The sequence below is a fragment of the Cervus canadensis genome, chromosome 24, assembly GCF_019320065.1.
Source record: "Cervus canadensis isolate Bull #8, Minnesota chromosome 24, ASM1932006v1, whole genome shotgun sequence".
In the NCBI taxonomy this organism is placed as follows: domain Eukaryota; kingdom Metazoa; phylum Chordata; class Mammalia; order Artiodactyla; family Cervidae; genus Cervus; species Cervus canadensis.
Window position 1 is genome coordinate 42570179 of NC_057409.1, and position 12991 is coordinate 42583169.

Consider the following 12991-nt stretch of genomic DNA (forward strand, 5'->3'; position numbering starts at 1 on the left):
GGAAAATAAAAACATTAATCCAATAAATAAAATTATGACAAGTCCTTTTTCCCCCCTTTAAGGTGATTTACTGTAACTATGAAAAGGAGTTAATATTATTTTTCTTTTTTATGAATATTTGGAAAATATTACTGTGCAAAATAATTTATCTTCAAGAATATTAATTTTAGAAGTCAAACTAAGGCTAAGAAAATGAAAATAATGGCACAGAAAGTGATAAGCAGATAACAAAAGTTAAAAGCAGAAGGCCTCCCATTAAAATGATCACTATACTGAGGCAATGAATATATGTGTATATGGTGCATCAAGAAATTCCGGTATACAAAAACCCAAATTTACATGATGAAGTATTAACAGGTGTTTATTTTACACAATGATGCTTGGTTTCTAAAAGGATTCAATACAGATTTTCTAAATGATCATTTTCTTCAACAAAGTTAAATGCATCCAATTTTAATCTCTCTTTGAGACAGTGATCCAGGCTTCCTCTTTGGATGATGTCACCAGTTCATACTTCGTTTCAATAACTTGTCCCTGCACAGAAAGCAGCTGCAGCCTCCTCAGCAGGACACTCAGAAGCACGGTGGCCGCCATGTAGGCAAACCTGGGCAGGGAGAGAGTGACGGGTTACCGAAGCCGAACGATTATTTATACAGTTTCACGTCTAAATTTAGTTTATACAACTTATGCAGATTGTTCATTCTCATCGACAGTGATCAGCAACATTTTAAGTGCAAAGTCTGACATCTTTCGTGTTCCTTTATCATCTCACCTCAGCTCTGGGCATTCCCGTGCGCCTGAAAATCCAAGCAAGCAGAAAGTTCTCATTGCAGAGTCGTCATCGAAACGCTCTGGGTGAAACCTAGAGGGAAGATTCAGGGCTGGTCAAACAGAGCTCCAGCGGCAGGGCACGTGTTTACACTGTAAGGACACAGGCGTGTAACACCGTGTAAAAACTACTAAAGACAGAAACTGCTGGCACATTACATTTCTTTTTTTTTTTTTAACATTATATTTCATTTTGACCTTTTATGTTCCTAAACTACTGAACATGTGTCTCTTTTTGCTTACTTTATTACTTCTAAACAATAGGTGCAAAATACATTTCTCTAGAACCATCAAGGAATAAAAGCGTTAACAGGCACTTATATCATTTATGAGATTTAAGGATAAATCACACAAAATCACCTGGTGAGTATTTACATTAAGAGTGTTCAAAATATGTTACATGAGACCATTGAATCAATATGCAAAGCATTTTACATTGCCTTTTCAATTAAATTTCATTTCTTAAAATTGAAGTCACCAGACTTAAAATTATACACATCAAAATTATATTACATGAGGCCCAGACTTATTAATAAGTGAAGGAAATGTTGGTAAATCATCTGCCTGCAATGCAGGAGACCCAGGTTCAATTTCTGGGTCGGGAAGATCCCCTGGTGAAGGAAATGGTAACTCACTCCAGTATTCCTGCCTGGAGAATCCCATGGACAGAGGAGCCTGGCAGGCTACAGTCCACAGGATTGCAAGAGTCGGACACGACTTAGCGACTAAACCACCATCATCAAGGATTTTTTACCATACAGAAAAAAAGTTTTAGTCTGTAAACAGTCATGCGGAAATGGATATATTAAAACAAAATAATCAACCCACCAACCTGTAATTTGTGAAGTCGCTCAGTCGTGTCCAACTCTTTGCAACCCCATGGACTGTAACCTACCAGGCTCCTCCATCCATGGGATTTTCCAGACAAGAGTACTGGAGTGGGTTGCCATTTCCTTCTCCAGGAGATCTTCCCTACCCAGGGATTGAACCTGGGTCTCACTCATTGTAGACAGACACTTTACTGTCTGAGCCACTAGGTAAGTCAACCCACCAAGGAGCATGAACATTCCCCTCAAGACAAAGACTTAATGCCAACAGAAATGGAACTGAAGTCAGCCAGTCGCTCTGCATGGCGCTTAGTCAGGTCTCCAACATCACTCAAGAGCAAGAGCCCAGGAAAAAAAAAATTCCCCTCAAAAACAAACATTTTTAAAAGATCTAAACTACTGTATAAGTACCGCGCGCTAACCGATTGCGCCACTGGAGCTCTTAAACTACTATGAGAGGAAAAAAAATCTGCTTTCATAGTCTTTTTAAAGAGTGTAAATTATCTTTTACTTTTGAGATACAGTCTATTTACATTAGAGTCTATAGAAAAATTATATCAAATATAATCAGCTTTTCCTTTTGTAAACTAACTTGAAAATTGGGACCCTAAGTGTTTACTTGAAGATATCTATGTTTCCAGGATAAAAGAAAATGAAACTAGCTTTTTCCAACTTAAAATTTTTTTTCTTATTTTATATTGGAATATAGTTGGTTTACAATGTTGCATTTATTTCAAGTGAACAGCAAAATGATTCAGTTATACATACACACAGATCTATTATTTTTCTGGTTTCTTTCCCATATAGGTTATTACAGAATATTGAGTAGAGTCTCCTGTGCTATACAGTTGGTCCTTGTTGATTATCTATTTTATATATAGTAGTGTGTATATGTTGATCCAAATCTCCTAATTTATCCCTCACTCCCACTTTTCCGCTTTGGTAACTGAAAGTTTTGTAAATCTGTGAGTCTGTCTCTGTTTTGTAAATAAGTTCAATTGCATCACTCTTTCAGAGTCCACACATAAGTGATATCATGTGATACTTGTCTTTCTGTATCTGACTTACTTCACTTAGTATGATAATCTCTAGGTCCATCCACGTTGCTGCAAATGGGATTATTTCATGCTTTTTTATGGCTGAGTAATATTTGGGGGGGGGGGCTCCAAAATCACTGCGGATGGTGGCTGCAGCCATGAAATTAAAAGACGCTTACTCCTTGGAAGGAAAGTTATGACCAACCTAGACAGCGTATTAAAAAGCAGAGACATTACTTTGCCAACAAAGGTCTGTCTGGTCAAGGCTGTGGTTTTTCCAGTGGTCATGTATGGATGTGAGAGTTGGACTGTGAAGAAAGCTGAGCGCTGAAGAATTGATGCTTTTGAACTATGGTGTTGGAGAAGACTCTTGGGAGTCCCTTGGACTGCAAGGAGATCCAACCAGTCCATCCTACAGGAGATCAGTCCTGGGTGTTCATTGGAAGGACAGATGCTGAAGCTGAAACTCCAATACGCTGGCCACCTAATGCGAAGAGTTGACTCATTGGAAAAGACCCTGATGCTGGGAGGGATTGGGGGCAAGAGGAGAAGGGGACGACAGAGGATGAGATGGCTGGATGGCATCACCAACTCAATAGACATGAGTTTGAGTAAACTCTGGGAGTTTGTGATGGACAGGGAGGCCTGGCGTGCTGCGATTCATGGGGTCGCAAAGAGTCGGACACGACTGAGCGACTGAACTGAACTGAACTGAATATTCCATTGCAGGTTTCCCTGGTGGCTCAGTGGTAAAGAACCTACACAAGTTCAATCCCTGGGTCGGGAAGATTCAGAGAAGCCTAGTGGGCTACCGTCCATGGGGTTGCAAAAGAATAAGGTAAAACTTCACGACTAAACAACACCACATTCCATTGTATATATGTATCATATCGTCTTTAACCGTTTCTCTATTGAGAAACACAGGATGATGCCATGACTTGACTATTGTAAATAGTGTTCCAATGAACACTGGAGTCTATGTATCTTTTTGAATTATGGTTTTCCCCAGATGTATGCCCAAGAGTGGGACTGATGGATCATATGGTAGCTTGACTTTTAGATTCTTAAGAAACCTCCATACTATTTTCCATAGTTGCTGTAGCAATTTACATTCCTATCAACTGTGTAGGAGGGTTCCCTTTTCTCCACACTCTAGCATTTACTGCTTGTAGATTTTTTGATGACAGCCATTCTGACCAGTGTGAGGTGATACCTCACTGTAGTTTTGATCTGCATTTCTCTAATAATTGGCAATGCTGGGCATCTTTCATATGTTTTAAGCCATATTCACTAACAATTAAAGAGGAAAAAGAGAAATTAAGGAAACGATATTATTTACCATCACATCAAAAAGAGTAAAATACCTAGGAATAAACCTACCTAAGAAGGTGAAAAAACCAATACTCCAAAAACTATAAGACACTGATGAAAAAAATTGAAGATGGCACAGATAAAATGATATACCATGTTCTTGGACTGAAAGAATCAATATTGTCAAAACGACTATATTACACAAAGTAATCTGCAGATTCAACACAATCCCTATCAAATTATCAGTGGCATTTCTTGCTGATCTAAAACAAAAAAACTTAAAATGTGTATGGAAACACAAGAAGACCCCAAATGGCCAAAGCAATATTGAGAAAGAAAAACAGAGCGGGAGGAATCAGGCTCCCTGACTTCATTCTGTACGATAAAGCTACAGTGATCAAACAGTATGATTTTGGCATGAAGACAGGGATCAATGGGAGGCCTAGAAATAAACCCACACACCTATGGTCAACTAATCTACGATAAAGGAGGCAAGACTATACAGTGGAGAACAGACAATCTCAATAAGTGGTGTCCAAAACTGGACAGCTACAGTTAAAAGAATGAAATTAGAACATTCTCTAACACCATCCACATAAATAAACTGAGGATGGATTAAAAATATAAAGGTAAGATCGGATACCATAAAACTCTTATAGGAGAACACAGGCAGAAGAACACTCCTTGACATAAACCACAACAATATCATTTTGCGTTCACCTCCTAAAGTAATGAAAATAAAACAGAAACTAACAAATAGGACCTAGTTAAACCTAAAAGCTTTTTTTGCACAGCGAAAAGAAAACCATAAACAAAGTGAAAAGACAACACACAGAATGGGATGAAATGTTAGCAAATGATGTGACTGACAAGGGGTTAATCTCCAAAATATACAAACAGTCCATGTAGCTCAATATCAAAAAGACAAACACCACAATCAAAAAATGGGCAGAAGATCCAAAAAGATATTTCTCCAAAAAAGACACAGAGACATCCAACTATTTTGTTAAATATCTCACAATTTTAAGGATTAAAAAATGAAAATGAAATGTATGACAAAACCCACTGAAATGTTGTGAAGTAATTAGCCTCCAACTAATAAAAAAATTAAAAAAAAAAAAAATGAAAATGAATAGGTAACTTAATCTCAAGTACTGAGGTTTTTTAAAAAACTTCTGTAACACTTATTTTATTTGTTTATTTTCAGGGTAAGAGGTAATCCCAATTTTATTTTCCATCATGAATTTAACTCAATTTACAACAAAAGATTATAAAATATGTAGCAAATGACAGTGTTATCCAAATACTAGGCTTTCAGAATTTTGAAAATACACTAAATTTTCTAGGTATGTAGTCAAACTCCTTCCAGAGAAGGATCGGGAGATAGGCATCTCCCTCTGCATTGAGGTGTGGGGGCTAACCACAGCCAGTACCTCCATGCCCATTAATATGTGCTTCTTTGTTTGCTATGATCCTGTGGGACTTATAAAGGCAAGATGTGCCAGTTAACAGTTAACGAGGGCACATCCCTCCCTCGATGGCAGCCGTAAAAGCCGGGACACCCGATGTGCGTGAAAGGGAGATGCTGGCAACTTGGTTTTATGGTTGGAGTGAACTAGAAGAAGATTGGGCGTGTGTCCACTGGCTCCCGCAGGCTCTGGAGGGGATCTCAGCCAGTATTTCTACATGCAGGCTCATGAAGAAGCTGGGTCTTCAGGCAGCAGCTTGTAAAGTATGCAATCAACCCCCGTGCAGGGAAAGCCTGCAAGACAGGCTCTTCTGCCCGTCCCCTCTGTGCTGAGCCCTATGGGGACAGCCGTGGCGAACATGTGTGCTCCCAACATGCTCCCGTTAAGGACTGCTGCTTTGCCACAGTCCTGGGCAACTCAGGAGCGCAACTCAGATGGCGTCTGAAGGAGATGTTTTGAGAGCCCATCCCTCAGGCGGGAGCATTTAAAACTGGGGCACAAATTGTGCCTCTCTGATCCTCAGGGAGAAGTGAGAGTTGGATGTTCCCTCCTGATTGTACGGCACTGTGCTGGGGGTGGAGTTTATGGCAAGAATGTGTCTCAGCCTTTCCCACGTGCTTCAATGCGGGTATTTTCTCATTTACCTAATGTGGAGGAGTCACTCAGCTAGTTCCTGGATTTTTCTCAGAGGGAATTGCTCTACATGCAGAACATCTGTGTGAGGAAGGAAATTCATGAGCCTGCTGTATCACCATCTTGGTCTCAGTCCATACTAAGGATTTTAATGTTTGCCTTAGTTCTTTTTAGTTGAGAATTCTATTTCAGTCTGGTTTTTTTTTTAAGCTGATAATATTTCATTATTTGGTATAGAGTAGTATTTACATTATTATCCATTTAAATCACAAAATTTGACTCAGGGTTTCTTCCTCTGAGACACCGCCAATACAATAAAAGCAACAATGCATTTATTTCTATAAATAAATCATGTCTAGACAGTTTTCTATAAGGAGAATAAGGTAATGTCAGTTACTCAAAAAGGAAACTTATAAAAACCACAATGAAATATCACCACATACCCATTAGAATGAAAATAAAAAATAGAAACAATAGTTAATGCTACTGAGGCTACCGAGAAGCTAAATCTCTCCAAACAGTGCTGCTGAGAATCTATAAAAAATTGTCTGGCAGTTTCTTGTGAAATTAAGTATGCACTAACCGTATAACCAATCATACTCTGGCATTGTTCCTAAGAAATGAAATGCCATGTTCACACAAAACCTCGTACACAAATGTTCATAAGAGCTTTATTCATATAAGCAGAATATTAGAAACAAGCCAGGTGTCCTTTAGTCAGTCAAAGGGTAGAAGCTGAACAAACTCTGCACATGTAGACTACTACTTAGCCATAAAAAATATGCAACACCCTTTGTTGATCTCAAGAGCATTAACTTTAGTGAAAAAAGTCAATCTCTCAATCTTCCTCTGTGTGATAATTATATTTAAACTGTAATTAATCGATCATCTGTCTCTACAGGGTCTACCTCAGTCCTATGTACATTTTGGCTAGTGTGACGCGGTCTCTCAAGGATCATCTCGAGGCACTGACACAAATTAATCTCTGGAGTTTCCACAAGGGATGGATGATGAGGTGTCCAACTGAAGAAAGCTCTTCCCCGGCATACAACATTACTAATAACATTTCCTAAATTCGACTGCATTTGATTCCTAAAAATGGTTTCTACATTTTAGCATATATTTCTTTCAGTATCTACAATCTGTGGCCCTGATTCTCTGAGTATTTTGAGGATAGGAGCAGTGTCAAAAATTCTAGCAAAGTTCTTATGCTTTTTGTATTACATCTAAAAGTTGACCAAAAATTTGGCATTTTTCCACGAGAATTTTTTTAAGATTTTAAAATGTGAAATTTTAATTTTTTATAACTATAAGTTATAACATTTTTATTTTACCAATGTATGTCTTTCATTCTGCTACGAAAGCCCCTTGGAATATTAAATTTACTTGAGTTTTTAGCAGATTTTGAAGTCCTGGTATTTAATTTATTAGTAGATTTCCCTTTAATATCACTGTAACGTGAAAAACTAAAATGACTTAATGCTTAAATGTCTCTGCCTTATACTCTGGAAGTAGGTTTTTCTTTTACTTTAACCATGCCACCAACTCTGCCCCCTGCCTGTCACATAGCTGTCTTAGCCCTCATCAACTCAACATATAACCTTCTTTCAGGCCGGTAGATCTTAACCTACTTCTTTAAGGCAGATTTTCCCAGATGAAGGAAATGGCAACCCACTCCAGTATTCTTGCCTGGAAAACCCCATGGACTGAGGATCCTGGTGGGCTACAGTCCATGGGGTCGCAAAGAGTCGGACACGACTGAGCAACTTCACTTCACTTCACTGAGGAGGCAAACAGCATCAGCTTTGTTCTTCACCTTTCCCCTCCCTTGCTGTTCCCACACACAATATACACACAGCACCTATTTTCTGATTTCAACCAAAGAGCTTAATAACTGAGACCAACAGAATGAAAACGAAGAAACTGCATACGCAATACCCATTTACCAGTAACAGAACTCCAAAATACTGCTGAAATTAAAGGATAATTGTGGAGATTATGTAATTAAATAGATCTTGGGACAGAACTGGTAATAGGAGAAATAAAGAGTAGAAGACAGCAGATTCATGGAAGAAAAAGTATTGAACAGAAGATATACAGGGAAGGTGGTGGCTTTCTGTTTTTATATCACTGTTACATACTGAATTTCTCCTCAAAACAGAAAAAAAAAACACAAATCATGCAAACACATAAAAATTAAGAACTGCAAAGACAATGACAGAAATTTCCTACTTGTATGGAGATGACCAAGTACTGGGATCCTGAAGCACGACTCCAAGGGCGTACAGGACAAGGGTCTGCAAAAAAAAATAAGATACCCTGGTTATGGAAGGGCTAACAGAGACAAAATGACGCCCAGAGAGCCAACTTATAAAAGTATTACATACAGTAGAAAACACAGCCCATTAGTTTGGTGATCTCATAGTGGGAAGGTATCCCTTATGCATGTCACAAAATACTGAAGTCATAAAAGAATAACAGACTTCATGATGTGAAAATTTATTTTTTTTTCATTTATTTTTATTAGTTGGAGGCTAATTACTTCACAACACTGCAGTGGGTTTTGCCATACATTGACATGAATCAGCCATGGAGTTACATGTATTCCCCATCCCGATCCCCCCTCCCACCTCCCTTCTCCACCCGATCCCTCTGGGTCTTCCCAGTGCACCAGGCCCGAGCACTTGTCTCATGCATCCCACCTGGGCTGGTGATCTGTTTCACTATAGATAAGATGTGAAAATTTAAAACCGGCGTCCAACAAAAATGAAACACACCATAAAACGAGTAAAAGATAAACAACAGACAGAAAAAAAAGATTTGCCATATAACTGACAGAATTAATATGTATAATCTACAAAAAGACATATAAACTCACTAGAAAGAAAATAATTTACAAAAGAAATACAAACTGTGAGTATATGTATGAAAAGCTATTCAATCTCTCCAATTATCAGGGGAAGCAAATTAAAATTATGAGATAATTTTTCATATATGATTCACATAATATATAAAAGATTCATAAATCCAGAGGTGGTAAAGACTATGGAGAGGAAAAGCATTCTTATACACTGTTGCTCAAAATATAAATTGCCTTTTAGAGGCAATTTGTAGTAATGAAAAAAATTAATGTCAATCTAAATTTTCATCAGTGAGGACTATTTAAATTATGGTCCATTCATACAATGCAGTACTATACATCCATTAAAAATAATGAATTGGATCTACAGTAAGTGCCAGTTGTATTAACTGCCTCAATAAAAGAAGAAAATTGTAAACAACATATAAAGAGTATATTTTCACATATAAATTAGGTCTTTAAAATACATACATACATATGTATATACACATAGAGTAGTACATATACACAGGAAAAAACCTACAAAATATACACTACACGATTCACAGTAGTACCTAGGGAGAAAGGAGTCTTTCTTTTATGTTTCTTGAACCTTAATTTAAAACAAGCATATATTATTTTGTAATTTAAAACAACTGTCTTTTATTTAACAATAGGTAGCATTTATTGGATACTTTAAACAATAAAGCTTTAAAAATACACGCTAAAAGAGTTGAAAAGAATAACTGAATGGGTTAAGCATACCAAATGTTTCCTACCTCCCTAGGAATAATAAATTTGTCAATCTTTCCTTCAATATCTTGAAGCCGGGCAGAAACTGGGGTCAGTTTGGCAGTCCGAACAGTTTCGCAAAGCACTTGCCGACAATACCTGTTTAAAAAAAATTTTTTTGAGGATCCTTATTTTGGGAAATTGATTTGGGAATCAATTTGAAATGTATATGCATTTTAAAGTGTCATTCAGCAATTTTAATAACCTTCCTAACTTGAAATAGTCATCATAATGCTTATTTGCTTAAAATACAGTGTATACTAGAAGCATATAAAGTTTAGGTTTAGGTGAGTAAGAATTTAAACAAATAAAAACAACTTTAAAAGTACCAGAAGAAAACACAATATTTTTAAAATTTGTGTGCAGAAGCATCCTTTATTTTTAATAAAGGATTTAATAAAAATTTTAATAAGACTTTTCTACTTCAAAATTAGAAAAAATATTGAAACAATGATGGATATCATAAAGAAAAACACCATGACTATGGAAAATTTTCTACATACTTGAACTCATCATTAAGTAAAATTAAAAGCCAAGTAGAAAAATTTTTTACTGTAAATATATCCTTAATGCATCAAAGCTCTTTAAAAACCCAAATTAAAATGATCAAAAAAATAAATAAATAAAATAAAATGATCAAACATCCCAACAGGAATATGGACAGAAAATATAAAAGCAATCCACAAAAAAAGAAAAAAAATTGCAAATGTCATGGAAACATAAATGATACTCAACTACTCAACCTCATTAACAACAAAAAGACTGCCAATCAAAGCAAATTTTTTTACCTGCCAGATTACCAAATATAAACAAGAGTATTGTCATAGAAAATGCTAATAAAAAATAGGGAAATGGACATTCATACTCGCTTGGGGGAGTATAAATTGGTAACACCTTCTGAAGGATGCTGCCCTGTGCTGAGTTGCTCAGTCATGTCGGACTCTTTGCGATCCCATGGACTAGCCCTCCAGGCTTCTCTGTCTACGGGGATTCTCCAGGCAGGAATACTGGAGTGGGTTGCCATGCCCTCCTCCAGGAGATCTTCCCAACCCAGGGACTGAACCCAGGTCTTCTGCACTGCAGGCAGATTCTTCACCCTCTTAGCCACCAGGGAAGCTCTGAGGAAGGCTAACTTGCAATATATATGAAAATATAAAGTCTGCATTACAATGAGAGGATTAAAAGCTAAAATATATTGAAATTTTGCTATGCACCAGTTCTGTTAAATAATTTCTATGCAGTATTTCATTTAATCCTGATAAGAAACTCATGGGTATTATTTTTTTAATTTTACAGATTTTAAAAATGAGGCAATTGTTTAAGATCACACAGCAGGATGAAACAGGGCACTCAAAGCTGGTGTACTGGGACAACGCAAAGGGATGGGATGGGGAGGGAGGAGGGAGGGGGTTTGGGATGTGCACCCGTGGCTGATTCATGTCAACGTATGGCAAAAACCACCACAATGTTATAAAGTAATTAGCCTCCCAATTAATTAATTAAAAGAAAGATCACACAGCAGGTAAGTGGTAGTGACAGGATTCAAACCCGTCTGTTACGCCATAGCCGCTAACTGTAAACACTACACTACTGCATACATTCTTAAATAATTATCTCATTTCTCAGACCTTATTAATAGAAAGATTTGGAAATATCTGCAAAGATGTAAGCACACAAATATTGATTTTTATAATTTCTAAAAACATCAAAAGCAGAAAAGGAACATCCTTTTCTCTTTGAACAAATATTTTTTTTCTTTCAAACAACAGCTTTCTGATTTTTATTAAATATGCATCTAGAACATTCATAGCTGCCGCTTTTTTTTTTTCCATTTATTTTTATTAGTTGGAGGCTAATTACTTTACAATATTGTAGTGCTTTTTGCCGTACATTGACATGAATCAGTCATGGATTTTCATGTGTTCCCCATTCCAATCCCCCCTCCCGCCTCCCTCTCCATCCCATTCCTCTGGGTCTTTCCAGTGCACCAGCCCTGAGCACTTGTCTCATGCATCCAACCTGGGCTGGTGATCTGTTTCACCCTTGATATTATATTTGTTTCAATGCTGTTCTCTCAGAACATCCCAGCCTCGCCTTCTCCCACAGAGCCCAAAAGTCTGTTCTGAACATCTGTGTCTCTTTTCCTATTTTGCATATAGGGTTATTGTTACCATCTTTTTAATTTCCATATAGATGCGTTAGTATACTGTATTGGTGTTTATCTTTCTGGCTTACTTCACTCTGTATAATGGGCTCCAGTTTCATCCATCTCATTAGAACTGATTCAAATGAATTCTTTTTAATGGCTGAGTAATATTCCACGGTGTATATGTACCATAGCTTCCTTATCCATTCGTCTGCTGATGGGCATCTAGGTTGCTTCCATGTCCTGGCTATTATAAACAGTGCTGTGATGAACACTGGGGTGCACGTGTCTCTTTCAGATCTGGTTTCCTTGGTGTGTATGCCCAGAAGTGGGATTGAACAAATATTTTTTAGGTACTTACTACATTAGAAGCACTGCATCAGATACTAAGCTACAACAGTGAACAAGACAAAACCATCAAAGAATTTCAAAGTCTAGCTGGCAGGGGAAAGGACAGAGGAAGGAACATCAAGTATGAACAATTAAAAAGGCACAGTAACTGCTATGATAAAGGAAGCTCAGGGTGCTGGGGAACACGGCAGGAGCACCAAGCTGGAGAAAGGACTTGGCAGATGAATAAACACTTAGCCTGAGACCTGAAGGAAAAACTGGACTCAGCTAGAGGACAGAGGAAGAGAGAAGGTAGCCGAAAGTCAGAAGATTAAAAATAGTGTTTCATATTTGAGAAAACAAAAGCATTTCAGGAAAGCTGAAATGCCTCATAAGGCAAAATAGTGGGTATAAATTTTATCTTAAGTACAACCAGAAGGATCTTAAGAAGGATCTTAAACAGGGGAGTATGATCAGATACAACTCCCCAGATATAGAACAATGACTAGCACAGTGATTCTCAACTTTGACTACACATTAGAATCATCTGAGAAGCTTCTGAAACTTTCTGATGCCCAGAGATTGTTGGTTTGCGATTAGTCTCAGGTAAGAAACACCAGGAGTAACAGGCAAATTTGGCCTTGGAGTACGGAATGAAGCAGGGCAAAGGCTAATAGAGTTTTGCCAAGAGAACGCACTGGTCGTAGCAAACACCCTCTTCCAACAACACAAGAGAAGACTCTACACATGGACATCACCAGATGGTCAACACCGAAATC

The 12991-nt window shown here is 37.5% G+C and overlaps 1 protein-coding gene across 2 annotated transcripts in view; it reads right to left on the bottom strand.

Moving 5' to 3' along the window:
* Positions 1-345: 345 nt before the first annotated feature.
* LOC122426018 (cytochrome P450 20A1) overlaps positions 346-12991 on the bottom strand; it is a 45233-nt gene continuing 32587 nt past the window's right edge. For both annotated transcript variants that reach the window (XM_043444555.1, XM_043444556.1), the window contains exons 10-13: positions 9724-9835; positions 8338-8402; positions 773-862; positions 346-604 (exon numbers count right to left, since the gene is read on the bottom strand). In XM_043444555.1, the coding sequence (XP_043300490.1) occupies positions 454-604; positions 773-862; positions 8338-8402; positions 9724-9835 (418 nt within the window). In that variant the 3' untranslated portion in view covers positions 346-453. The remainder of the gene's footprint in view (positions 605-772; positions 863-8337; positions 8403-9723; positions 9836-12991) is intronic.